Consider the following 25,290-nt stretch of genomic DNA (forward strand, 5'->3'; position numbering starts at 1 on the left):
ATAATTTAAAATGATTATTGTACTTGTCATCGGATTTCTCATAAGCAGTATGTTGATAATATAATTTAAAAGTTCAAAAAGATTAAAGTGTTTTGGGGAAATGACCATAGATATTAATAAACCTTTGAAAATATTTGGTAGTATAAAAGACAGAGTACAAATTAAAATTCGCCTGGTGAATCCAAAAAAACAAACCAACTAAATCTTATTTTTGGAAATGTCTTGCTTAAAAGACTGTTAGATAAATTGATAAAGTGTGTTATAGTAAAAATATACAAAGATACTTTTTTATTTCTCTCCAATTTGTATTTCTTAAAGCAAGGATTATGTTCATGAATATGTATGTACCTTTATGGGTTGGTTTGGTAGATTCATTTCACATTGACCAAAAGTGATTCTATCATAATTTTAAAAGTGATCTTTCCACAACGGTATGACATATCAAAACTAAACTAGGGCTGGGCACTGTGGCTCATGACTGTAATCCCTGTGCTTTGGGAAGCTGGGGCAGGAGGATTATTTGAGCCTAGGAGTTCGAGGTTACAATGAACTGTGATCGCACTGCCACTGCACTGCAGCCTAGGGCGACAGAGCGACATCCTATCTCAAAAAATAAATAAATGAAATAAAAAACTAAACTAAAACTATTGAGTCAATACTATTATGATAATGATATGGCAGTAAGTTTTGATTCACAGATTTATTATTCTCTATACAGGGATCATTATTCACCTCTGATGACTTATTAGCTAAAATGTTTTTATATGTTTTTTTCTGTGTTCTGTTTTTGTCAGAAAAATATTCCCCCATCAGGCATTTATTGAGCACATGTCAGACACTGTGCCAGCTGCTTTAGGAACATTGTATGAATCCTGACAATCCTAGGTTGCTTATTTCACAGATGAAGAAATCGCAACTAAGAAAGCTTAATAAACTTTTCAAAGGCAGTAAAAGTAGAGCTTTAGAGTTTGAATCTTGGTCTGCTTGACACTGAATAATTGTTGTTTTCATGACATACTATGCCTGCCTAATGAATGAAACACAGCATCATTCCTCAAGAAGCCTTAAGTCTAGATCCACATGACAAGAAATTTACCTGATACGGTATATTACTAATCTTATTTTTAGCATTACAATTTTAAATTGTCATATATGTAAATATATATATATATGAAACATAAAATTTACCATCTTAACCATTTTAAAGAATACAGTTCAAAAGTGTTGAATACATTCACATTATTGTGCAGCCAATCTACAGTACTCTTTTTATCTTGCAAAACTGGAACTCTTTACACGTTACACAAAAGCTTTCCATTCTCCCCTTTCTGCCAGCCCTAGCAACTACCTTTCTACTTTCCATCTCTATGAATTTGACTATTCTAGATACCTTATATAAATGGAATCATATAGTATTTGTCATTTTATGACTGGATTATTTCAATTCATATAATATCATCATGGTTCATGTTGCAGCGTGCGTCAGAATTTCCTTTCTTTTTAAGGTCGAATGATATTCCATTGTATGTATATATCACATTTTGTTTAACTTATCATCTGTCGATAAATACTTGGGTTGCTTTTACCTTTTGGCTATTTGTAAATAATGCTGCTATGAACATAGGTGTACAAATATCTTTTTGAGACCCTGCTTTTGATGTTTTGATTCTATACCCAGAAGTGGGATTGCTAGGTCATATGGTAATTCTATTTTAAATTTTTAAGGAATTGCTATACTGGTTTTCATAGCAGCTATACCATTTTACGTTGTCACCAACAGTGCACAGAAGTTCCAATTTCTCCACATCCTTATGTATGGTGGAATTGTTTTGAAAAAGTAAATTCCAAGATATATTCTGCATTTAGATTGCATTTCATCTTTCATGGCAACAAAGCCATGCTGTTGATAATTCATGTTGAGAGGGTTAGTTCTTAAGATATTAAGATATCCCTGATTGTTAAAGGAATATGAAGTTATGTTCTTGTGGTGATTCCTCAAGGATCTAGGACCAGAAATAGCATTTGACCTAGCAATCCCATTACTGGGTATATACCCAAAGGATTATAAATCATTCTATAAAGACACATGCACATGAATGTTTATTGCAGCACTATTTATTGCAGCACTATATGTAAACACTATATATAAATACACATGTTTGTTGCAGCACTATTTATTGCAGCAAACACTTGGAACTAACCTAAATGCCCATCAATGATAGACTGGATAAAGAAAATATGGCACATACACGCCATGAAATACTATGCAGACATAAAAAGAATGAGTTAATGTCCTTTGCAGGGACATGGATGAAGGTGGAAACCATCATCCTTAGCAAACTAACACAGGGACAGAAAACCAAACACCGCATGTTCTCACTCATAAGTGGGAGTTGAACAATGAGAACACGTGGACACAGGGAGGGGAACATCACGCACTGGGGTGTGTCAGGGGTTGGCGGGAAAAGGGCGGGGAGAACATTAGTACAAATACCTAATGCATGTGGGGCTTAAAACCTAGATGGTGAGTTGATAGGTGGAGCAAACTACCATGGCACATGTATACTTGTGTAACAAACCTGCACGTTCATCACATGTATCCCAGAACTTAAAAAAAAAAAAAAAGAAATTATGTTCTCTATACTGTACTTAAGTTAGTGATTGATTTTTTCAGAAAGCAGGATTAAAGGACAGAAATAGAACTGTTCAATTTTAAGTTTATTAAAACTAAAATTAAAAATTTGGCCCCACTTAAACATTTGTCCTAGGTCACTTACTGGTGTATAGTTTATAGTTTTATTTCTACCAGATGAGAACAAATATGTGAGTTTAATAAGAAAAGATCTGTTTTAAAACAATTAAACTGTAAAATATGTCTCTAGAAAGTCTGTTTCAGGGGAGAATTTTCTGTCATTGACACTTTTGATTGTATTAGTTAGTGCTGCAAAAAATTACCATAAATTTAGCAGCTTTACCAAGACACATTTATTATCTCACAGTTTCTATGGATCAGGAATCTGGGCATGGCTCAACTAGATCCTCTGCTTAGGGCCTCACAAAGCTGTGATCAACACATGGGTCAGCTTGGTCCTCTGCTTAGATTCCCACAAAAATGTAATCAAGGTTTGAGCTGTTCTGCATTGTTATATAGAGGCTTGACTGGGGGAAGAATCTACTTTTACACTCCCTCAGATTCTTGGTAGAGTTCCTTTCCTTGTGGTTGCAGGACTGAGGTCCCTGGCTTCCTGCTGAGTGTTGAGTGGAGGCTGCTTTCAACTCCTAGAGGCTGCCTGTAGTTCCTAGAGGATGGCCACAGTCCCTTGTTATGTGGACTGTCTCAACATGGTCTCTTAATTACTTCAATCAAGCCAGCAAGGAGAGCCTCTAGAGTCTTATATGACATAGTGTAACCATATATGTAAAATCTCATCGCCTTTGCCATATTCTATTGGTTGGAATTCAGTGATAGGCCATGTTCACATTCAAGGGGATGGGGATTATAGAAGGGCGTAAACAGCAAGAGGTGAGGATCATGGGGACCCATCTTAGAGTGTCCAGCACATTGCTCAATTGGTAGGTTTCTTTCTCTGTTTTATTTTGTCCTGGGCTTAATATACAGGCATAGTTTTGGTTTTTTTTTTTTTTTAGCCTTTGAGCTGGAGTCTCACTCTGTTGCCCAGGTTGGAATGCAGTGGTGTGATCTTGGCTCACTGCAACCTCCACCTCCCGGGTTCAAGCAATTCTCCTATTCTCCTGCCTTAGCCTCCCCAGTAGCTGGGATTACAAGTGCACACTGCCACACCTGGCTAATTTTTGCATTTTTAGTAGAGATGGGGTTTCACTATGTTGGCCAGGTTGGTCTCGAACTCCTGACCTCAGGTGATCCACCTGCCTCGGGCCCCCAAAGTGTTGGGATTACAGACGTGAGCCACTATGCCCAGCCAGATCTTTATTTTAGGTAGATATGGACCCACCTTTATGTTTAGCTCTAATTTACTTATGTTATTTAAATAAAGTGAAAAAATTGAATAGAAGAACTCTTCTTTACAAAAGCTATCAGTGACTAATATGTAAATGTAAAGCTTATTTGAGAGATACATTTTCTTTAGAATGTCACCTTCTTAAGTATATTTTTAACATTAGGTACTAAATAACTATAGTGGTGTTTTTTTTGTTGCTGTTGTTTTTGTTTTTTCTTTTAGAAGGATTCTCACTGTGCCATCCAAGCTGGAGTGTTGTGGCACGATCTCGGCTCACTGAAACCTCCACCTCCTGGGTTCAAGCAGTTGTGCCTCAGTCTCCCATGTAGCTGGGATTACAGGCGTGTGCCACTGTGTACAGCTAAATTTTTGTATTTTTAGTAGAGATGGGTTTCACCATGTTGGCTGGGCTGATCTCGAACTCCTCATCTCAGGTGATCCACCTGCTTTAGTCTCCCAAAGTGCTGGGATTACAGGCATGAGCCACTGTGCCTGGCCAATATTTTTTTTTAATAGGTTGATTTTGGAGATCCTGGAGAATACCTGAAAATATATAATCCGGTTAAATGTATTGTGGAAACTGCTGTCCTGTGTATGTTTTGTTAATCATTTACATCACCTATATTTATTCTCGCTTTCTGTCTAGTTCTTATTTGTGTATCTCTCTACTATCTTCTTCAGAAAGGTGTACCTCTCTACTTTATTCTTCAGAGGTGCACACAAATAAGGAAAAAGTAGATTTTATTCTAGTTAGATGTGGACCTACTTCTAAGTTTCAATATATCTTCCAGCACCAAGCTATTAGCTCTGTTAAATTCCTCCTTTTGTGTAACACTAAGGAACAGGTTTATGTATCATAGATAACAGTAAACTCTTTTACTAAACTATATGTATTCATATGTTCACTATCCCATACCACCTCCAATTCCAAGGATCTGAAAGGGATTTTTTTTTTTTTTTTTAATTTCTCAGTTCAGTTTTCCTTGATGAGTTGCTTTGATCAATAGTAGTAAGAAAGCAATAGATTCGAACTGCTATGTGATTTTCTGAGATCAGATGAGTACAGCAACTCAGTATAGTATTTCTGTTTGTCCAGCATACTTGGAAGTGATTTAAGTCTTTTCTGATAAAATGTGAAAATAATATTTAAAGTATTATTCTCTAAGCCCTGGTATGAGAGTCTGTTCACTCGGATTTTGAAATATGTGAGTAAACTATTACTACCTTTATTATTGCTGGTAAACATTCCAGAATCATATGTAGATTTTTTTTCTTACCATTTGGCACTAAAGGGGAAAGCAGCATGTCTGCTTATCTTTTTAAATTACAAATTTTATTTTTGAAATAAAGATTTATTGTCCCAGAGAATTCAGAAATTATTTTTGTTTTTATGTGGATGAAAATGATTTAAATTTTAGTAAATATCAATGAATATCCAGTGTGGTTCTCCGTAGGATGAATGTTCTTATACTGAAAACCTGGTACCTTGAGGGTAGATGAGATGGGAGTAATGGAGTGTTCTGTTTCTAAAGGCCATTTCTGACTGAAATAATTTCCAGGATAGAGTGATCTTCTTGACTCATTCACATTCATTTTATTTCTAGTTCCTTCAGACCCACAGCTTCATGATAAATTAGTCATAAGATGGTATGAATAGGAAGTAACCAGTAACTAAGGTAACAGAGGAAAGCAATATTTTTCTTTTTTTATGGATAATCCTCTTTCTATGCATAATCCTTTTTTCTATGGATAATTCTGAAAGTCATTTTATGGCAAAAATTTAATTATCACAATTCTGTCTTAATATTGATTTCTGCACTGTTTTTCTGAATGCTCTTCTTTCTATATGCTTACGATGAATCTGTCACAGTTTTTTTTTTTTTTTTTAATCTCACATAATCTGTTTTGTTGAGCTAAGGTGGTAGATGGTGTTATCATTTAATGAAATGGGAAACCCTGAAGAAAGAGCAGATATGAAGCAGGGGTCAAGAATTCCTTTTTGTATTGGTTATTTTTGAGAGACATCTGAGATGAACATGTGGAAATGTCAAATATGCAGTTGGATATATGGATCAGGAACTGAGAGTTAGTCACTGAGTAAACGTGAATCATGTTAGTAAATTAGCTGCCTGGGCAAAGAATGTGGAGTGGGATGCGAAGGTGATCCTAGTCCATTTCCTCAGGAATTACAGTGTTTCCAGGGTATTGAAAAAAAGCAGCAAAGGAAATTGGAGTAAAATAAAATGAGTGTATGGTGTTACAGAAGCTAAAGACTCAAATAGGAGAGTGGTCACCTGTGACATGCTGCAGAGAGATCAAATAAGATAATGACTGATGGATCTGTTAGCAAAGTAGACACCATTACTGACTTTATTGACCATTGCTGGTTTTCAATGGGATTTTTTTTAGAATAAAGATGCTAGTTGAGTAAATAATGCTAATTTACTTTTTGATAAATTGGTTTCTAATTTTTCATATAGTAAAATTCACTCTTTTTCATGTAGAGTTCTGAGATTTAAAAATGTATAGAGTTGTGTAACCATCACCACAATCCAGATAAAGAGTAGTTCGATAACCCACCCTCCCCAGCACACACACACACATACACACACTCTTCCCATGTGATGCCTCTTTGTAGTCAGCCTCTCCCCTATCCCTAACTCCTTGCACCCACTAATTTCTTCTCCTTTCCTTTTAGTTTTACCTTTTCCAGAATAAGATATAAATGGAATCCTACAGAATGTAGCCTTTTGAATCTTGCTCCTTTTCTTTACAATGTGTTTGGGATTCATCCATGTTGTTGAATGTATCAATATATTATTCTTTTTAATTGCTGAGTGATATCTTCCTTTACCCCCAACCAGTTGAACCAATTATCTTAATTCTTTCCCTACAGTTTTGCTTTATTCAAAGTATCTTATACATGAAGTTATATAATATTTAGCCTTTTGGATTTGTCTTCTTTCAGTTAGCAGAAATGCTTTTAAGATTCATCGATGTTGTTACAAGTATCAACAGTTCTCTTCTTTTTATTGATGAGTAAAAAGTAGTATTCTATTTATCCACTCATCAGTTGAAGACCATCTTGATTGTTTCTGATTTATGACAATGATAAAGCTGCTGTAAAAATGTATGTACAGATTTGTGTCTTAATATGTTTCCAATGATTTCAGGTTAATGTTCTCTGTTTTCTGGTCTCCATGATTTCTTATGAGAAATCTGCAGTCTTTCAGTTTGGTGTTCCCCTTTGTGTAATGTGTGGTTTTTCTCTCACTCCTTTCAATATTTTTTACCAGTTTTTCCTTTGGTTTAAAGTAGTTTACTTAAGACGTGTCTTGGGGTGGATTTCTTTAATTTTATTCTATTTGGGGTTTACTGACCTTCTTGAAACTGTATTTTTTTTTCCAAATTTGGAAAATGTTCAGCCATTATTTATCTTGAAAATACAGCTTTAGTGAGATAAAATTCACATAGCATATAATTCACTCATTTAAAATATACAGTCCAATACTTTTTATTATATTCACAAATATATACAACTATCACAACAGTGAATTTTAAAAGTTCATCACATCAAAAAGGAACATTGTACCCTTTAGCTATGACCTGTGTCTCCACATACCTCACCCCTAACCAAACATTAGTCTGCTTTCTGTCTCTATACATTTCCCTGTTTTCATTATTTCATATGAATAGGATTGGCTTTATTTTGTTAAGTGATTTTTTCAGTATTACTCTGTTATTTTATGGGATGTTAATGACATGGATTTTAGAATGTCTGATAGTGTTTCATATGTCTCTGAGGCTCTGTTTATTTTTCATCATTTTCACTGTCTTCATATTGGATGACATCTGTTAATCTGTCTTAAACTTTATTTCCTCAGCCACCTCCATTCTTTTATTGAGCCTATCCATTATTTTTAAAATTTTTCATATATTATGATTTTTAGTTCTAGAATTACTTTTTTTATAGTTTTTATTTCTCTGCTGAGAACCTTTTATCATTTCATTCAGGTGTGTTTATTTTTATCCAGAAAAGCATAGTTATAATAGCTGCTTTAAGATTCTTGTCAGATAGTTCAACTTTGGAGCCATCTTGGAGTTGATACTTGTTGATGATTTGTTTGTTTGTTTCAGCAGGCAGTCTACCTAGTTAGGTTGACTCCAAAGTTATGTCTTGTCCTCTCTGGATAATGGTTCCAATGTTAATTCAGTTTTCGGAGAGTTTGGGTCAGCACTCTGCATGTGCCACTCATTGGATGTGCTAATTCAGTGGTTAGTCTGAGACGAGCAATTATCGGTATTGTAGTTCAGTACTCAAAGACTTTGTTATGTTTCTTTAGGCTTTTCTGCACACATACAGTTTGTTGTTGTGACCAGGACTTGTGTTGGTTCATACACAGAATTAGGGATCTGCTGTCTTCATTCTGTCGTCTCTGATTTCTTTCAGATTCTTCAATTCCCATGGGCCCTTTATTCTGTTCTGCTGGCCAGAAATATGAGTTTCTCTCAGAGTCTTAGCCTTTTATGCTGTAATATAACTTTACACTATTGGAGCTGCCTTTTGGATGAAGTAAAGAAGAGTGTGAAAAAAAAAAATTAACAGGGATTACCCTCACATTTTTCTTATAATAGGGACCTCTTTTCCTGCTTCCTCTGGCCAAAAAGATGGATTTTCTGTTGATCAGGGCTTGCCTTGGAGTTGGGCTCAGCATCAAAAAAGAGAAAGTGTGTACATGGGGAATCCTGGATTCTCCTTATGTTTACAGGCTCAAAAGTACGTCTTTTCCTGGTCCTTTGTATAGAAAATGGGATTTTCCTTGGAATTTTTGTTGATGTCTACTGTGTAATCTTGTGACTTATTCTCTCCTCGGGTCAAATTCGGGAGATAAAGGTGGAAAATAAACCTAGGGAATTCATCAGAGTTAGTTTTCAAATTTTGATTTTCCCTAATTAATTTGTTATTGTTTCATTTTAGGAATTCTTAGGTAGTTTCTTTTTGTATTCTATATAAGGATTTTAGTTTATAATCAGGGGAGAGATAGGCTTATGAGCTTATTTCATTTTGACTGTCACAAGATACTCTAATTTACTTTTTAATTTTTTTTTCTGTTGACTTACAAATAGGCAGTGGTAAAAATCCTTTTTATCTAGGTCGTCTTCCTGTTACCTAATTTTCAAACATCTCAGGTCAGTGTTTGGCAGATTGTAAGGGTGCAGATAGGAAATATTTTAAGCTTTGCAGGCATAGGGTCTCTGTCACAACTTGTCAACTCTGCTGTTGTAGTGCAAAAGCAGCCATAGATAAGATGGAAAAAATGGATCTGGCTGTGTTCTAGTAAAAGTTTTACAGAAACGGACAGGAGGTCAGATTTAGCTCATGGGTTATAGTTTGTAGAACCTTGATCTAAGTCCTCTACTTTACTGTTTCTAATTAGTGGTTAAAAAGTGAGTAGTATTACCTACTGAGCTCTGCATGTTGAATTATTTTGTTTCCATGATTACTTATATCTTTCTCCTATAGTTTATTCTTTCTTCTTTATAGTATCTCATGATGTTTAATTAACTGAATGAAAGAGGAATTCACAACAGTGCAATTATATATAACTCTTCTTATTATAATTTGCTTTGAATATACCCCCATGGTAGGTAGATTTCTGTGGCTTTTTTTTTCCTTTCATAAATACTTGGTTGGGGACAATTTAATGAAAGTACATAGGTTATATACTTAGTGTATAGTTATCTGTTATTGCAGATCTGTAAACAATATGAAATTAAGCATAAAGCTCTGAAAATCAAAGTTTCTCAAGGAGAATCTGGGAACCATGTTAATAGTGTTCCTTTTCTAAGTACTTCTATGTGTCCTTTGTCCTTTTGTTTTTCAGTAAGTGTGGATCTTGTTAGATTGTGGAAGGAAATGCCTAGGGTTATATTTTTCTTAGTTATCACTCTTGTTTTAATACTCTTGAACCTCAATTTTTGAACAATGTTTTTCAGGTAAATGGTCTTAAAATGGTTGATGAGCCAATGGAAGAGGGAGAAGCAGATTCTTGTCATGTAAGTATTTATGTTAATTTATTAAGCCTCATTTTTAGCATATAAGGAAAAAGAATAAAGGGAAAGGAGAAAAGCTCCTATCAAACAAACATATTCAGGTAAGTTGGTAATAGGCAAATGGAATTATTAATAACTCAACTGCAGTTTAAAATATAGGACAGGTTTTCCTGACAGAAATACTTATGCATGCATTTTTAAAAATAAACAGCTTTATTGAGACATAATTTACATGCTATTGAATTTTTAAGTGTAATGGATAAAATTTTCACTTGCCAGTGTATGAGTAACTGAATTATTATACTTAAATATAGAATCCTTTGAGAAGATTATCTTCAACCTCAGGGTAGAAAGGATATCTGACTTGGAAATACTGAACTATATAAGCATAACTTGAAATCATTTAAAATCCATTTCCTGGCTTTTAGAAAGGATTACATGTAAATTATTTCAGTAGTTTCTAACTAGTTTTAAAGACTGCTTAGCCATTGGACCATTCTATGTAATGCCTATATACTAGAGTCTTATTTTACAAGATCTAGTTTTACAGAGAGTATTCTTAAGACTTTTAGGGAGAGTCTGACTAAATCAGCATCTCCATTTGTGTTGTTATTTCATGGTTGTTATTTCTATAGATAGTTTCATAGAGTTACAGATTTTTTAAGCTGGGAAGAACCTCAGAGATATTATGTAATACTTCATTGTATGAAACCTGGAGAGTCTGTGATTTATACTAGGTGATAAAACTAGCTAGTAGCGGAATCAAGACTTAGGGCAGTGTGCTTCCTTTTCGGTCAGATATGTTGTGTAGACCCGAAGAAGTAGAAGATAAGGAGAACATTATCCTTTTTTTGTTTGGTTGTGGATGAAATCAACTTTGATGACCCCTCCACCAAAACTTGTTCATAATTGGAATTAGCTCAGTAGAAACCAGCAGAAGGATTTAAATTGGGTTTGTCTAAAACTGTCCTTTGAAATGTTCTATGTAACTATTTCTGCAGATAGTAACCATGTAACAACACTTTTAATTTTGATTGACAAGATGAGAGATGCAATGTTGTCTTTGTAGCTTTTGCATTTTACTTAATATTAATAATATATTGTAATTTTTTTTTTTTTTTTTTTTTGAGACGGAGTCTCGCTCTGTCGCCCAGGCTGGAGTGCAGTGGCCAGATCTCAGCTCACTGCAAGCTCCGCCTCCCGGGTTCACGCCATTCTCCGGCCTCAGCCTCCCGAGTAGCTGGGACTACAGGCGCCCGCCACCTCGCCCGGCTAGATTTTTGTATTTCTTAATAGAGACGGGGTTTCACCGTGTTAGCCAGGATGGTCTCGATCTCCTGACCTCGTGATCCGCCCGTCTCGGCCTCCCAAAGTGCTGGGATTACAGGCTTGAGCCACCGCGCCCAGCCTATGTTGTAATTTTGTGTATAATTAAATGTAAACTATCAAAACCATTATCTAGAGATTTGTCTACAGATCATACGGACTAATAGGCATAGTAATATTAATGTTGCCAGTTTATAAAAGATAAAGGAGTATAAGGAACTATTAAAGACAGTGGAGAAGGCTGCTTATTATATTTTAGCATTAATAAATTCACAAGGACATCATGTCTCACACCACAGGGGAACAGTGTGTGTGGTGCATAAACTCAAGGACACATACACAGGATGATTGGCAAATATTTACCTTTATAATTTTAACAGAAGATAAGTCAGGAAATTCAGTTTTCAGTGGAAAGACAGTAAAAGTATACAGTGCTAGTTACTTATATGATCTACCTTATGCAATCAACTTCAGTGGCTAAAAGGTAGAGTGTGAAATTTTGGAGAGTAAAGGACCTAGAATCACTTCCAAGGATTTGATTTAGTTTGTGGCCTGAGTTATCTGGACTTGAAACCATGTACTTTGGGTGTGTGATGGTTAAAGTACTCAATTTGTGTTGATAAAACTATATGAGTGATTAAAAACACCATATATATTTATCCCTTAAAATTTTTAAATATATAGCTAGGATTTTTTTTTTTTCTTTGTGATTGCTGTGGTTTTTTTTGTGTGTGGTTGGCCTTTTTTTTTTTTTTTTTTTAAACCATTTTAAAATAGTGTAGGATTGTAGAGACTGCTCTGTGATGGTAAGTATTTGGTAACAGGCCGCTGGTAAACTATATCTAATATCACATTTCACCACCTAGTCTCCTGCTTCTTTCAATGTCAAGGTTAGAAAAAGTATGTTATGATTTGTGTCCTTTAGTAGTTGGCTGACATGAGTTAATTTTTTATTTGTTGTCAAAATAAGCATAGCTGTCTTATATTTGGTAGTTTATGATCCATTTGTATTTTTTTTTTAAACTCTACCCAGTATCTGTTTTTCCTGAAATAAAATACATATTTTTAATGCTATCAATATCTTTAAAATTTCAAAGAAGATTCAGTTAGCAATTAGATTCTTTGTTGATTACATTAGTGCAAGGTCAGCAACATGTTTAGTCTCTAAAGTGATTTATATTTTTATTATGCATAGATATAAGTGTCATAGTTATCTGAAAATGTATATTTTGAAAAACAAATCTGATATCCTGATAGTTTTAAGCCGTGAATTTCTTATTTTAAAAACTATTCTTGGCATATATCTCTTAAGAATTATTTCAAAAATACTTTTTTACAAGTGTGTTTTACTTAGACTCAGTGGAACCACGGGTAGGAACTATTTCAAGCTGAGAATGCCTGCTTCCTGTATGGTGTATATTTTTTTCCTCTATTTGTCTTTCTATTCTGATGCACATTTAGCCTTACTATGCTTCAGTATTTTTTCTCTTGCAATGCTGGTGTTTACTTCTAATTTCTATTCAGTTACTTAAAAAAGTGGAACCCTTGTCCTATAGATATGCAAAACTCTCAGATGAATAATTATTGTTCAACTAAAAAATGTTGGTTAGCCACTATAAAGTGGAGTTATGCTGCACCATCAGGTATGCAAAGATAAGTGGTACAGAGGGTCTCTGACTCAGGATGGTTCAACTTATGAGTTTCAACTTTATAGTGATGCAAAAGTGATATTCATTATGTTCCTCAACTTAAAATAGGATTATGTTTGGATAAACTCACTGTAAGTTGAAAGTGCATTTTCAACTTACAATAGGTTTATTGGGACAACACTGGCATAAGTCCAGGAACATCTGTACAAATAAGTTCAGTAACTTCAATTTTTATGGATGTTTTGTGGGTTTCAGAGTTCTCAGTTGATCCGTATGACTGAGATCTGAAGTAGAGTAGGTATTATTGCCAATTTGTAGATGAGGGAACTAAGGAGCTGACCCTCGTAAGTAGAATAAACCAAACCAAGTGGGAACTAGTTTGCCAGCATTCTTTGGTTTTCAGTCATCAATGCAAACTTTTACAAACCTAAGTCTTCTGCAGATACCTTCCATTGTGTACATAATTTTGATGTGCTTAGTTCACCCTCGTGGCATTTTGGCATTTATATTGATATTACCCTTAGCTTTCTTTCAAAGTTTGCTAATATTTGACATGGTTTTCAGTGACCCGATATTATTCAGTGAATGAGAAGGGTATATCAAGCTGCTCTTCTGGGTCTTTGCATATATGTTTCAACAAATCCACAACTAAATGATTCTTGGATTTTTAGGGTGATCTTTTCAGCAAACTGGCCTGTGTACCTACAAATAAAGCAGATGTTTGAATAGATGAATGTTTTATTATTAAATAAAAATGAACAAGTTCAGGCTTTAAAAATACTTCTTTTGTTTTGATTTGTTTTCTGGAGGTTAGTTCCACAGTCATATGAAAACTGTTGTAATTGAGCTATAGTGTATTGCTATTAGGTTGTCATCAGCTTTTTCTCTTTTCAATTAACAGGTGATTTCATCTTCCTAAACAAATCAGTTATCAAATGAATGGAGCAATAGTAGATTTGACAGTTCATTTTGTACTTTAACAGTGTGTTTTCCCAGTGTTACAGCACTGTTGGCCCTCTGGATTAAAAAGATGATCACAGATTATAGAGGTCAGAGCATACTATTTTGGTTGTGGTTGAGCCTTCATACTTCTTCTGTATATCACTGATTACTTTATGGTTGCGAAAAAATAATAAAACCTAATTCATAGTCTTCCTGGCCTCAGATTCAGATTTGTTATTTGATATAGAAAGACTAGGGGTCCTTATTTGGAGATTATTAAATCTTCATTTCACAGTAGCAACATTGTTTTCAAAGATCAACTAAGATTATGTACCGTGTGTAGGTTTGCTAGGGCTACCATAACCAAATAACCACAGATGGGTGGCTTTAACAGCAGAAATTTATTTTCCCAAGATGCTGCATTCTGTAAGATTGAGATCAAGGTGTTGGCGGGGTTGGTTTTTCTGAATCGTCTCTCCTTAGCTTATAGATGAGTCTTCTCCCTGTGCCTTTACGTGGTCATTCCTCTGTGGGTGTAGGTATTCTGATTTCCTCCTCTTATAAGGATGTCAGTCATATTGGATTAGAACCCACCCATATGGCCTCATTTTACCTTAATTACTTCCTTAAGGGTCCTATCCCTAAATACAGTCATGTTCTGAGGTATTGGGAGTTAGGACTTTAATATATTAACTTTTAGGGGACATAATTTAGCCCATAGCATACTTGTAGCTTTTTGTTTCTTTGATGGATGTGATGTTTCTGACAAAGTTCTCTATCCTCAAATTCACAGTTTATTTCTGTATCCCCAGTGTGCAGCACAGTGTCTGATAAAAGGGTATGTGCTTAACGAATGTTGATTTGCTGGGTGAATAATAAGAGTGAATATATGGGAAGATAAGGTGATATAGCACAACTTTATCATATCAGGATAGGGAGATTTTTCAAGGATGATTTATTCTTAGGAAAAAAGAAATAAATCACTTGTAAGTACATTACCACCTATTTCAGGCTAGATTGTTGTTACTGTCAAGCTTTTGGAATGGTGCAGAACCTGAAGAAAGGGAGGTGGAGGGAAGAAAGAGAGTTTCAGTTGACAAAAAAGGACATTATAATAGTAAAAAATCAATAAACATAGCCTCGGGATGGCTGAGAAATTTTAGGCAATAGACAAGAATGGGGCAGGGAGCAGATGGAGTAAGACAGAATAAGTATTGGAAATGGTGACACAGGAGGGTATCACATACTTTGAGAGTAAAAAAGAGCTATTGGCATAGAAATGATAAAAGTAATAAGTCACTATATATAAACACATACACATATGTGTATATGTGTATGTGCACACATGTATGCACATATGTGTATTTATTTGTGTGTATGTCTATTATATATCTATATAACTATGAATCTTAGAAGCACCCAAATATTGTTTTTCAATCCTGGCCATGTGTCTGAATCAACTTGGGAGGCTTAAAAAATACACATGCTTACGTCCTCCTATAGTTCTACTGAACCACAATCTCTGAGGGTGGGACCCAAACAAGTGTAGTAAATAAATATTTCTGCTACAGGTGATTCTTATGGGCAACCAGGGCATTACAAATTGTCTGTGTGAAGGCACAGTAGTCATAATTCAGGGATATAATATGTAGTAGTTGTTGTCCTAGGAACATATGTCTTTATTTAAAAAGGCAAATGGCCAAGCATTAAGTTAATATTCAGGGGTTATTGTATCCTTTATTTGTGTTGAGTACAACACATACTCAGCACAGTGTAATAAAAATACTGACAGTGGATAATATGGAAAAAGTTTATATTCTTCACAGTGTATGGGAAGATTTGCTTATTTTATTTAGAAATATCGTTATCACAAAGTTAGTTATATTCAAAGCTGACACAATTTCATTAGCCAGAATCTCCTGTTTCCTTGTTTCCTTTATATATTTAAAAAAAGAAATTGTGGGTATATATATATTTTGTTTTGTAGACTGTATTTAAGAATAATTTTGAGATTTCTTATTAATTTTACCTTTAAAATCTTTCTTTTCTATTGTATATATTTAAGGTGTACAATGGGGTGTTTTCACATACATTGTAAAATTATTATTATTGTTAAGCAAATTAACAAATTAACATCCATCATCTCACAGTTGCCCTATTTGTTGGTGGTAAACACTATCTTCCTTTTAAAAAGTATGTATTTTTTCCTGTTTCTTTTATAACATTGAGCAGATTTCTTTGTCTTTCTCTGCTCTCATGAGATCAAAAAAGTATTGTGCTAAGCATTAGGAATAAAGAGATCAATGTGGTATAATACCTGAATTTAAGAAGCCCACAGTCCAGTGGGAAAGAAAGACACAGTAATTAGTTGTTAGGATACAGTGTAACATTTTATGTTGGCTGTCTCCTGGGAAAAGTGATTTTTCTCATCTAGTTGCATTTTCATATTGGAAACTTTTTAGGGTACTGCTGCTGAAAATTGAAAGACGTTGCATTTTAGAGAATGGGCATGTGTGGATTATTAATAAAAGGTAAAAGGGCATTGGACAAACATTTTCATTTGGAAAACCTGCTTAGGTTTGGTGAAACTAACTAGAGTACAATTCGTTTCCTAACTCTGAACACTTATAAAAAAACTGATGCCATTATGATCCATGCTTATAGTGATAATCTAAACATAAGCAGGGACCTGAAGTAACTTCTTGAACATAAAAAATATTATATTGTGTTCAATATAGAGTCACAGACACTGAGAGGACCTTAGAGACCCATGTAACAAAACCCCTTTGTCATGTGAGAAAACTGAAGGAGAGAGTGGTTTGTGATTTAGCTAAGGTTTCTTAGCATATAGGCACATACAGGTATATTATACTTTAATATAGTCCGCAGATGTCAGCTACAAAGCATATATATTTGCATTAAAAAAAGTTGTTGACTTTTTAAAACAGGGACCCTTTCAAACAGGGAAATTCACTTCCATAGCAGATTGATTTTAATTTAATTTTTGTTTTCAGAAAACATTTATAAATTGCCATCACTATTTAAAAGGGTCTGGTGGAATACTATTTTGATGTGTAAGAAACACATGATAAACTCTCAGAATCAGTTATTCGTCATTTCTTGTTGATTTGCTAGTGGTTCCTGACACCTACAATTAAAATTTCTTTGCCTAGGTACCCCTCTTGAGATAGTGAATGTCTGACTACCTATATTCCATGGACCTTATTTTAGCTGCCATGAAGTCTTGCTCATTTGGGACCATGCTCTTGTTCACTTTGGCTACAATCACCATTGACTAATCAGTTAATTGAAGAGTGAATAGATTGAGAACATTGTTGGCATCCAGGCTAAAATTAGTATGCTCTAATGGAATGCTACCAAGATTTATAGACATTGTGATTAAGTAGTCATGTAAACTTAAATTCTGTGAGTCTTAGTTTTCTTCTTTATACAGTCAGAGAGTTGGATAAGATATCCCTTCCAACTCTGTTATTTTGTGATATACATCTGTCATCTTAGCTATTGTGCTTCTCTAGGGACTGGAATTAATTACAGCTCACTTGAATGTAGTCATCACAGCTGAGTGGAGTCCTGCATCAAGGGGAAGAACCACTCACTGGGTGGCATCCTTTCTGCTTCACCCAGGTGGTACGAAATCTGGCATATAATTTATATATAAAATTTCAATAAACGGGACATAGCCTGGAAACATTTGTTTGGGCTGTGCAGATTTTGTTGGTCTATGCCAGGTTCTTTGTCATTGATGTGGTTAGTTGACCATTTAAACATTTAAAATAGTATAGTGAAATACTATTTAAAAGAGCTCTTGAGGTCACGTTTTTTGGTCATGCCCCACAATTTACAAGGTTTTTTCTTGACTTTTCCTGCCTCTACCTCATTAGTCACAGTCCAGTGAAGGGTCTTGAGACTGTTGTTAATAATTTTATTATATTGCTTCCAAGCTGGAAGGGAAAGCTGAAGCATAGATTTCTTTTTACATTTTATTTACATGAAATTATGTAGTAGGGAAGGTGGTGGTAGTGCATCTGTATGTGCTGTATGTGTTAGAAAACAAGGAAATAAGGATACTGGTAGCCCATAAAACTCTCTGCTACATTGAGGAAGTTGGGTATATTATTCCTATTATGACTTCTGATTTTAAATGGAACTAATCAGAAGATGTTGAAAATGGATTCAAATATTGTTTGGATTTCTTTTTACAGGATGAAGGAGTTGTTAAAGAAATCCCTATTACTCATCATGTTAAAGAAGGCTATGAGAAAGCAGATCCTGCACAGTTTGAGTTGCTCAAGGTTCTTGGTCAGGGGTCATTTGGAAAGGTAATGAATACTTTTTTTCCCTATTTGTTTCTCTTCTAAACATTTAGCGAAAAAAAAGTGAACACACACGTAGAAATTTGATTAATGATTTGTTTCTAAACTTCTGAAAGGATGCACACAAAGGTAATTCTTTAATTTTATTCCTTTCATTTCTGTTGTACTTTTATTACCATTTCTTTGTACTTCTCTATAACAATCAAGGTTTTCCAATTCCCTAGGCTTACTGATTTTTCTAGGGAAAAATACAGCATACTCTATTAGCTGCCTAAATCAAAGTAGCTTGATTTTTGTAAAAAATGGTATTCCTGTCTCCTTGCTCACATGCTGGCATGAATACAGCTTGTTCTCTCCTGGTAATTTAATCTACATTTCCTAGCTGTGTCACAGAAATCAGAATTTATATCTTAATTCATGTATGAATTCGTCTATCATCTGTTAAAATAAAGTAGAACAAGGGTGTGTAAAGTAGAACGAGGGTAGTTACTGGGTGATATGTGGTTTGTGTCAAATTTAAGTCTTCAGAGAGCTTACATTTCAAGGCAGAAAGCAAAATTGGGTAAGATTAACTATTATAGTCATTACTAAAGTTGTTTATTAATCACTTAATAACATGGTTTTAGAAAAGAAGTGTATAGGTCTGGTTCCTAACCTTTATATACCTAACATCTAATACATGAAAAATATTACATACACATAGTAACAGCCTTGAGAAAAACAGCACCAACCACAATTTAAGGGGAGAAAGATGAAGAGAAACTACTAATTTCAAGTGGCTGAGATTTAGTTTTAAAGGGGGAAAATAAGGCAGTTGAACATAGATTATTTATAGTGCTCTGGAACATTTTAAAATAAATACATTTTTATTTTATTATTTTATTGGGTTTTAGAGATGGGGTCTTGCTCTGTCAGCCAGGCTGTAGTGCAGTGGCATGATTGTAGTTCACGGTAGCCTTGAAGTCCTGGGCTCACGTGATCCTCCATCCCCAGCTTCCCAAGGAGCTGTTCCTACAGGCATGCACCACCACACCCAGCTAATTAAAAAAAAAATCTGGACACAAGGTTTTGCTGTGTTGCTCAGGCTGGTCTTGAACTCCTAGCCTTAAGTGATCTTGCCACTTTAGCCTCCCAAGGAAAGACATTTATTGAATGCTCGGTGTGTTCACCAACAGTTGTATAAGCAGTATTAGTGACTATAAAATAGATGTCATCTTAAAGAAACCTAATATTTATGCATTATAGAATATAAAGTGAAATATAAAGAAACATTTTTAGGGCACAAAAAGGACAAACTGAGATGAATTATGGCTTGGCAGTGAATTGGTACAGGAGATATATAAGACAAGGAGATGGGACTTGAACAGTGTTCTGAGGAGAGAAAAACTAGAAGGAACTGTTAATAGATTGGTGGTGGTGGTGGTGGTGGTGATCATGATGTCGGTGGGGAGTGTTTGTAGAACTGATCTCTAGAGTAGGCATGTATATTATATACAATTTTATTTTAGAGTTTCTAAAAGTACAATATTCTTTTAACTATTTTGCACTTTATAGCTATTTTTATGGTGTTAATTTTAGAAGAACAGAGACGAAGTTGTTTTATATTTCAGATGTATAAATGCTTAAATATTTCACTTAAATAAAATATCACCAGGCAAACATTTCAAGCTATTAAAATTACCTACTTTGTCTTTTGGTGTATGTATTTACTCATACATGCTTTTGTTTATCTCCAGCTTTGTTCCAGAAAGGATTTAAGGCTTTCATAGATGAATACTAAATAAAATTAAAAATAAGTAGTGAAGATGATGGAAACAGAAAACGCAGAGCAGGAAAGATTAGATGAAGCCAGGAGTACACTCTGTTCACAAAAGCGTGACATAAGGGTCTGTAAGTCTTTTTCTAGTAGGTCAAAAATTAAGACTTAAGTTTTCCAGCAGCCATTATAAAGAAGCTAATATATTTGAGTGTATTATAATTGACAGTATTTTAAAGGTGGAAACAGATTAAACAGACCAGAGAAATTTCTCTCATGGGTTTTTGTAAAGAAAATACTGTATAACATAATGAAATATATTCAGTAACATCTTCATGTTAAATATAGCAACATGCTGAAAAGTTGTCAATGTAGTCCTTAAATTCAGGGAAATCTCAGCTGTGTCTGTGCTGGGATTTAGTTTTAAGAAGAGTATCATTGAAACCTTTTAATTCCTAATATTAAAATACAAAATAGTGATCTTTATGTAGTTAATCAACCAAAGAAATATTAAGGAGGTGGCTTTTTTTCTCCCTAGGATGTGAACATACTTGCTTGTCAGTGTTACATCATTTGCGTAGGCATTGTGTAGGTGTGACTTGTTATATGCTGAACCTATTCAGGAATTTGGCCAAGACTGTGAATCAGATAAGTGTAGGAGCAATTCCAAGAGACTCTGAGCTGCAGAGTCTTAAGTTTTTCTTCAAAAGTTCTGTTGTTAAAATGCAGTAAATGGGATTTTAGCCCATATAAAGCCTTAAAACATTAAATCTTTTTATTGTCTATTTAACAGTGGGGGAACCCTGCTAAAGTCAACTTAAAATTGTAGTTTAAGGAAGCATGCATTATTGTCATGAAAGGTGCATGTAATATTCTGTCCTAAGCACACCAACTATAATGCTATTAATGATCATTAATGTATGGGTTGAAAGGTATACTAAACAACTTACATTAATTATTTTAAAACACAAACACATGAAAATACCTTTGAAATTGTCTGATTAGTCATCGTTATATATCATGTGCCAAATAATATTTATACAAAACATACATTTTAACATTTGTGGATTATTAAAAAAAATTTGCTTTTGTGATAGTAAAGACTTTAACTACACTTAAAAATGAATTTTTGAAAATATTGAATACTTGTACTCTTAAATAAGTGATCGACTCTCAAGTGATAGTTTTTAAAAACATTTGCTTACATCTTAAAATTTCCTGAAGTTGGTTCTTTCTCTTCAATCAGCATTTAAATATGTGTGATCTTCTAGTTCACTACAATTACTGAATATTCTTATAGGAAAATATAAACATCCGTGTGATTAAGAGAAAAGTACATTGGAGTAACTCACCCATTCTTCTGGACAATATCCCATGATTGGATTAGGGTGACTGAAAAGAAGCCTCTTTTATCAATATAGATACGGTTTTAGGTACAGTAGTTTGAAGCCATGCAACAACTTTTTTACTTTAATTATTTATTTAAGCACCGTATCCCCAAATACAGTCATGTTCTGAGGTACTGGGAGTTAGGACTTTAACATATCAACTTTGAGGGGACGTAATTTAGCCTGTAGCATACTTGTATTTGTTTCTTTAAAGGACATGATGTTTCTGACAAATTTCTCTGTCCTCAAGTTCACAGTTTATTTCTGTATCCCCCAGTGTGCAGCACAGTGTCTGATACAGAATATGTGCTTAATGAGTGTTAATTTGTTGATTGAATAACTAATGAGTACATATATGGGAAGATAAGGTGATATAGCACAACTTTATTATACCAGGTTAAGGAAATTTTTCAAGGATGATTTATTCTTAGGAAAAAAGAAATAGATCACTGATAAGTATAATATCACCTTATTTCAAATTAGATTGTTACTACTGTTAAGCTTTTGGAATGGTGCAGAACCTGAAGAAAGTGAGGTGGAAGGAGGAGGGAGAATTTCAGATGACAAAAAAGACATTATAATAGTAAAGATCAATAAACATAGCCTTGGGAAGGTTGAGAAATGTTAGGCAATAGATAAGAATGGGGTGGAAAAAGAACTACTTTTGTAGTTGATTTTGGGAAGGGGGCTGTGAGATATGATATTTTCTCACGCTAGGAAAGTCACTCATAAGACCTGAAAAAAAAAAAAAAAAAACAGATCAGATGATAAACAGGTTACTTCTCTAGACTGTGAATGATGCATCCTGTTAAATGCCATATTGGGATACTAGTGAATGTTAAAAGAAGTAGGGGGAAAAAGTGGCTCCTTTATGCAGCAATGTCTTCAGAAAAACTAGACTATCTCTTTCTTTCTTCCTTGCTTGCCTCTTCTCACTCTTCATACTCCATTCTTTACAATCCCACTGAGGGCTATGCTTTGTAAGAGTGGTTCTGAAATTTTAGTCTACATACCCCTGCACAATCCCAGGACCTTTTCAGGGAGTCCTCAAGTCAAAGCTACTTCACAATCATCCTAAGATACTATTTGTACAACTGCTGGCATGTTGGCCAATCAAGGCAGTGACTTCAAATGGTACCAGTAGTCATTGTATTCTTCATTTTCTTACATATACAGTTTAAGAATGTCCTTGATGAGACATTAACAGTTATTACATTTATTAAATCTCAATCCTTGAATACCCTTTTTTTGAATAATCTGTGATGAAATAGGAAGTACATGTTAAGCCCTTTAGCCACATAACAAAATAGAATGATTGTCTCAAGGCAGAGGACTTGTGCAAACTTTTTGAGTTGTGAGCTGAACCAACCATTGTTTTCATGGATCACCACTTTTCCTTGAAAGGACAATAAACTATGGTTACCTAAATATGCTTATTTGGTAGGTGTTTTCTCAAAAATGAATGGAGTGAGCCTGTTCATAGAAAAACAACTGATACTCTTTTTGTCAATGGTAGAAACTGAGCTTTCCAGCAAATAATTGAATTTAGGCAGATGTTTATTTGCCACATTGACGTTGTTATCTTCTTAATGCAGCTATACTTCTTTTTATTATGCTTCACTTCATTGCACTTCACAGATATCCTTCACTTCATTGTGCTTCACAGATATTATGTATGTGTGTGAATATATATATGTGTGTGTGTATGTGTGTGTGTGTGTGTATATATATGTGTGTGTGTGTATAGAAGGTTTGTGGTAACCCTGTGTTGAGTAAGACTTTGGGTGCCATTTTTCCTCCAGCATATGCTAACTTTCTGTCTCTGTCTCATATTTTGGTAATTCTTGCAGTGTTTTAAATGTTTTCCTTACTGTTACATCTGTTACGGTTCTTTGTGATCTGTGATCTTTGATGTTAGTGTTATCATTGTTTCAGGGTGCCGTGAACCACACACACATAAGACGGTGAGCTTCATTGATAACCGGTGTGTGTGTTCTGGCTGCTTTACTGACCAGCTGTTTCCCCATCTCTCTGTCTCCTTGGGCCCCTCTATTCCTTGACCTACAAGAATATTGAAATTGATCTAAATAGTAACTCTACAGTGGCCTTGAAGTGTTCAAGGGAAGGGAAGTGTTCTGCATTTCTTACTTTAAATCAACAGCTACAAATTATTAAGCTTGGTGAGGAAGGCATGTCAAAATCTGAGATAGGCTAAAAGCTAAGGTTCTTGTGCCAAACAGATAGCCAAGTTGTGAATGCAAGGGAATGTTCTTGAAAGAAATTAAAATTGCTACTCCAGCGAACATATGAATAATAAGAAAATGAAACAGCTTTATTACTGATATGGAGAAAATTTTAGTGGTCTAAATAGAAGATCAAACCAGCCACAACACTCCCTCAAGCCAAAGCCTAGTCTAGAGCAATTCCCTAGCTCTCTTCAATTCTGTGAAGGCTGAGAGAGGTGAAGAAGCTACACAAGAAAAGTTTGAAGCTAGCAGGGGTTGGCTCATGATAAGGAAAGAAGCCATTTTTGTAACATAAAAGTTCAGGGTAATGCTACAGATGCTGATATAAAAGCTATAGCAGGTTAGCCAGAAGATCTAGCTAAGATAATTGATAAAGGTGGTTACACTAAACAACAGGTTTTAATTGTAGAAGCAGCAGCCTTCTATTGGAAGAAGATGCCATCTAGTCTTTCATAGCTAGAGCGAAGTCAGTGCCCAGCTTCATAGCTTCGAAGGACAGGCTGCCTCTCTTGATAGAGGCTAGTGATCCTGGAACCTTTAAGTTGAAGCCAGTGCTCATTTGCCATTCCAAAAATTCTAGGGCCCTTAAAAATTATGTTAAATCTACTATGCCTTTTGTCTATAAATAGAACAACAAAGCCTGAATGACAGCACATCTGTTTATAGCATGGTGTGCTGAGTATTTTAAACCCACTGTTGAGACCTACTGTTCAGGAAAAAAAAAAAAAAAAGACATTTTTCAGTATATTACTGCTCATTGGCAATGCTCCTAGTTACCCAAGAGCCCTCATAGAGATGTACAAGGAGATTAATGTTGTTTTCATGCTTGCTATTACAATATCCATTCTGCAGCTCATGGAACAAAGAATAATTTTGACTTTCAAGTCCTATTGTTTAAGAAATACATTTTGTAAGGCTATAGTTGCTGTAGATGGTGATTGCTCTGATGAGTCTGGGCAAAGCAAATTGAAAACCTCTGGATGGGACTTGCTATTCTAGATGTCATTAAGAACATTTGTGGTTCATGGGAGGAAGTCAAAATATCAACATTAACAGGAGTTTGGAAGAAGTTGATTCCAACCCTCATGGATGACTTGGAGGGGTTCAAGACATCATTGGAGGAAATCACTGCAGATGTGGTAGAAATAATAGCAAGACAACTAAAATTAGAAGTGATATACACCATGGAATACTATGCAGCCATAAAAAAGGATAAGTTTGTATCCTTTGTAGGGACATGGATGCAGCTGGAAACCATCATTCTCAGCAAACTGTCGCAAGAACAGAAAACCAAACACCGCATGTTCTCACTTATAGGTGGGAACTGAACAATGAGATCACTTGGACTCAGGAAGGGGAACATCATACACCGGGGCCTATCATGGGGAGGGGGGAGGGGGGAAGGATTGCAAATGATGAACAAACTTCATCATTGTCTTATTTTAGGAAATTGCCACAGCCACCCTAACCTTCAGCATCCACCACCCTGATCACTCAGCTGCCATCAACATTGAGGCAAGACCCTCCACCAGCAATAAGATTATAGCTCACTGAAGACTCAGATGATCGTTAGCATTTTTTAGCAATAAAGCATATTTAATTAAGGTATATAGGG

At 34.9% G+C, this 25,290-nt stretch overlaps 1 protein-coding gene across 6 annotated transcripts in view; it reads left to right on the forward strand.

Moving 5' to 3' along the window:
* Positions 1 to 25,290, forward strand: part of RPS6KA6 (ribosomal protein S6 kinase A6) — a 137,110-nt gene that overhangs the window by 14,100 nt on the left and 97,720 nt on the right. For 4 of the 6 annotated variants that reach the window (XM_009197859.4, XM_031660574.1, XM_003917939.5 and 1 more), the window contains 2 exons: positions 9,978 to 10,037; positions 18,175 to 18,291. In XM_009197859.4, the coding sequence (XP_009196123.2) occupies positions 9,993 to 10,037; positions 18,175 to 18,291 (162 nt within the window). In that variant the 5' untranslated portion in view covers positions 9,978 to 9,992. Of the gene's footprint in view, positions 1 to 9,974; positions 10,038 to 13,910; positions 14,059 to 18,174; positions 18,292 to 25,290 lie in introns of those variants that run through there. The other 2 variants (XM_017954138.3, XM_009197860.3) reach the window with 2 other exon arrangements.

The sequence above is a fragment of the Papio anubis genome, chromosome X (assembly GCF_008728515.1).
Source record: "Papio anubis isolate 15944 chromosome X, Panubis1.0, whole genome shotgun sequence".
In the NCBI taxonomy this organism is placed as follows: domain Eukaryota; kingdom Metazoa; phylum Chordata; class Mammalia; order Primates; family Cercopithecidae; genus Papio; species Papio anubis.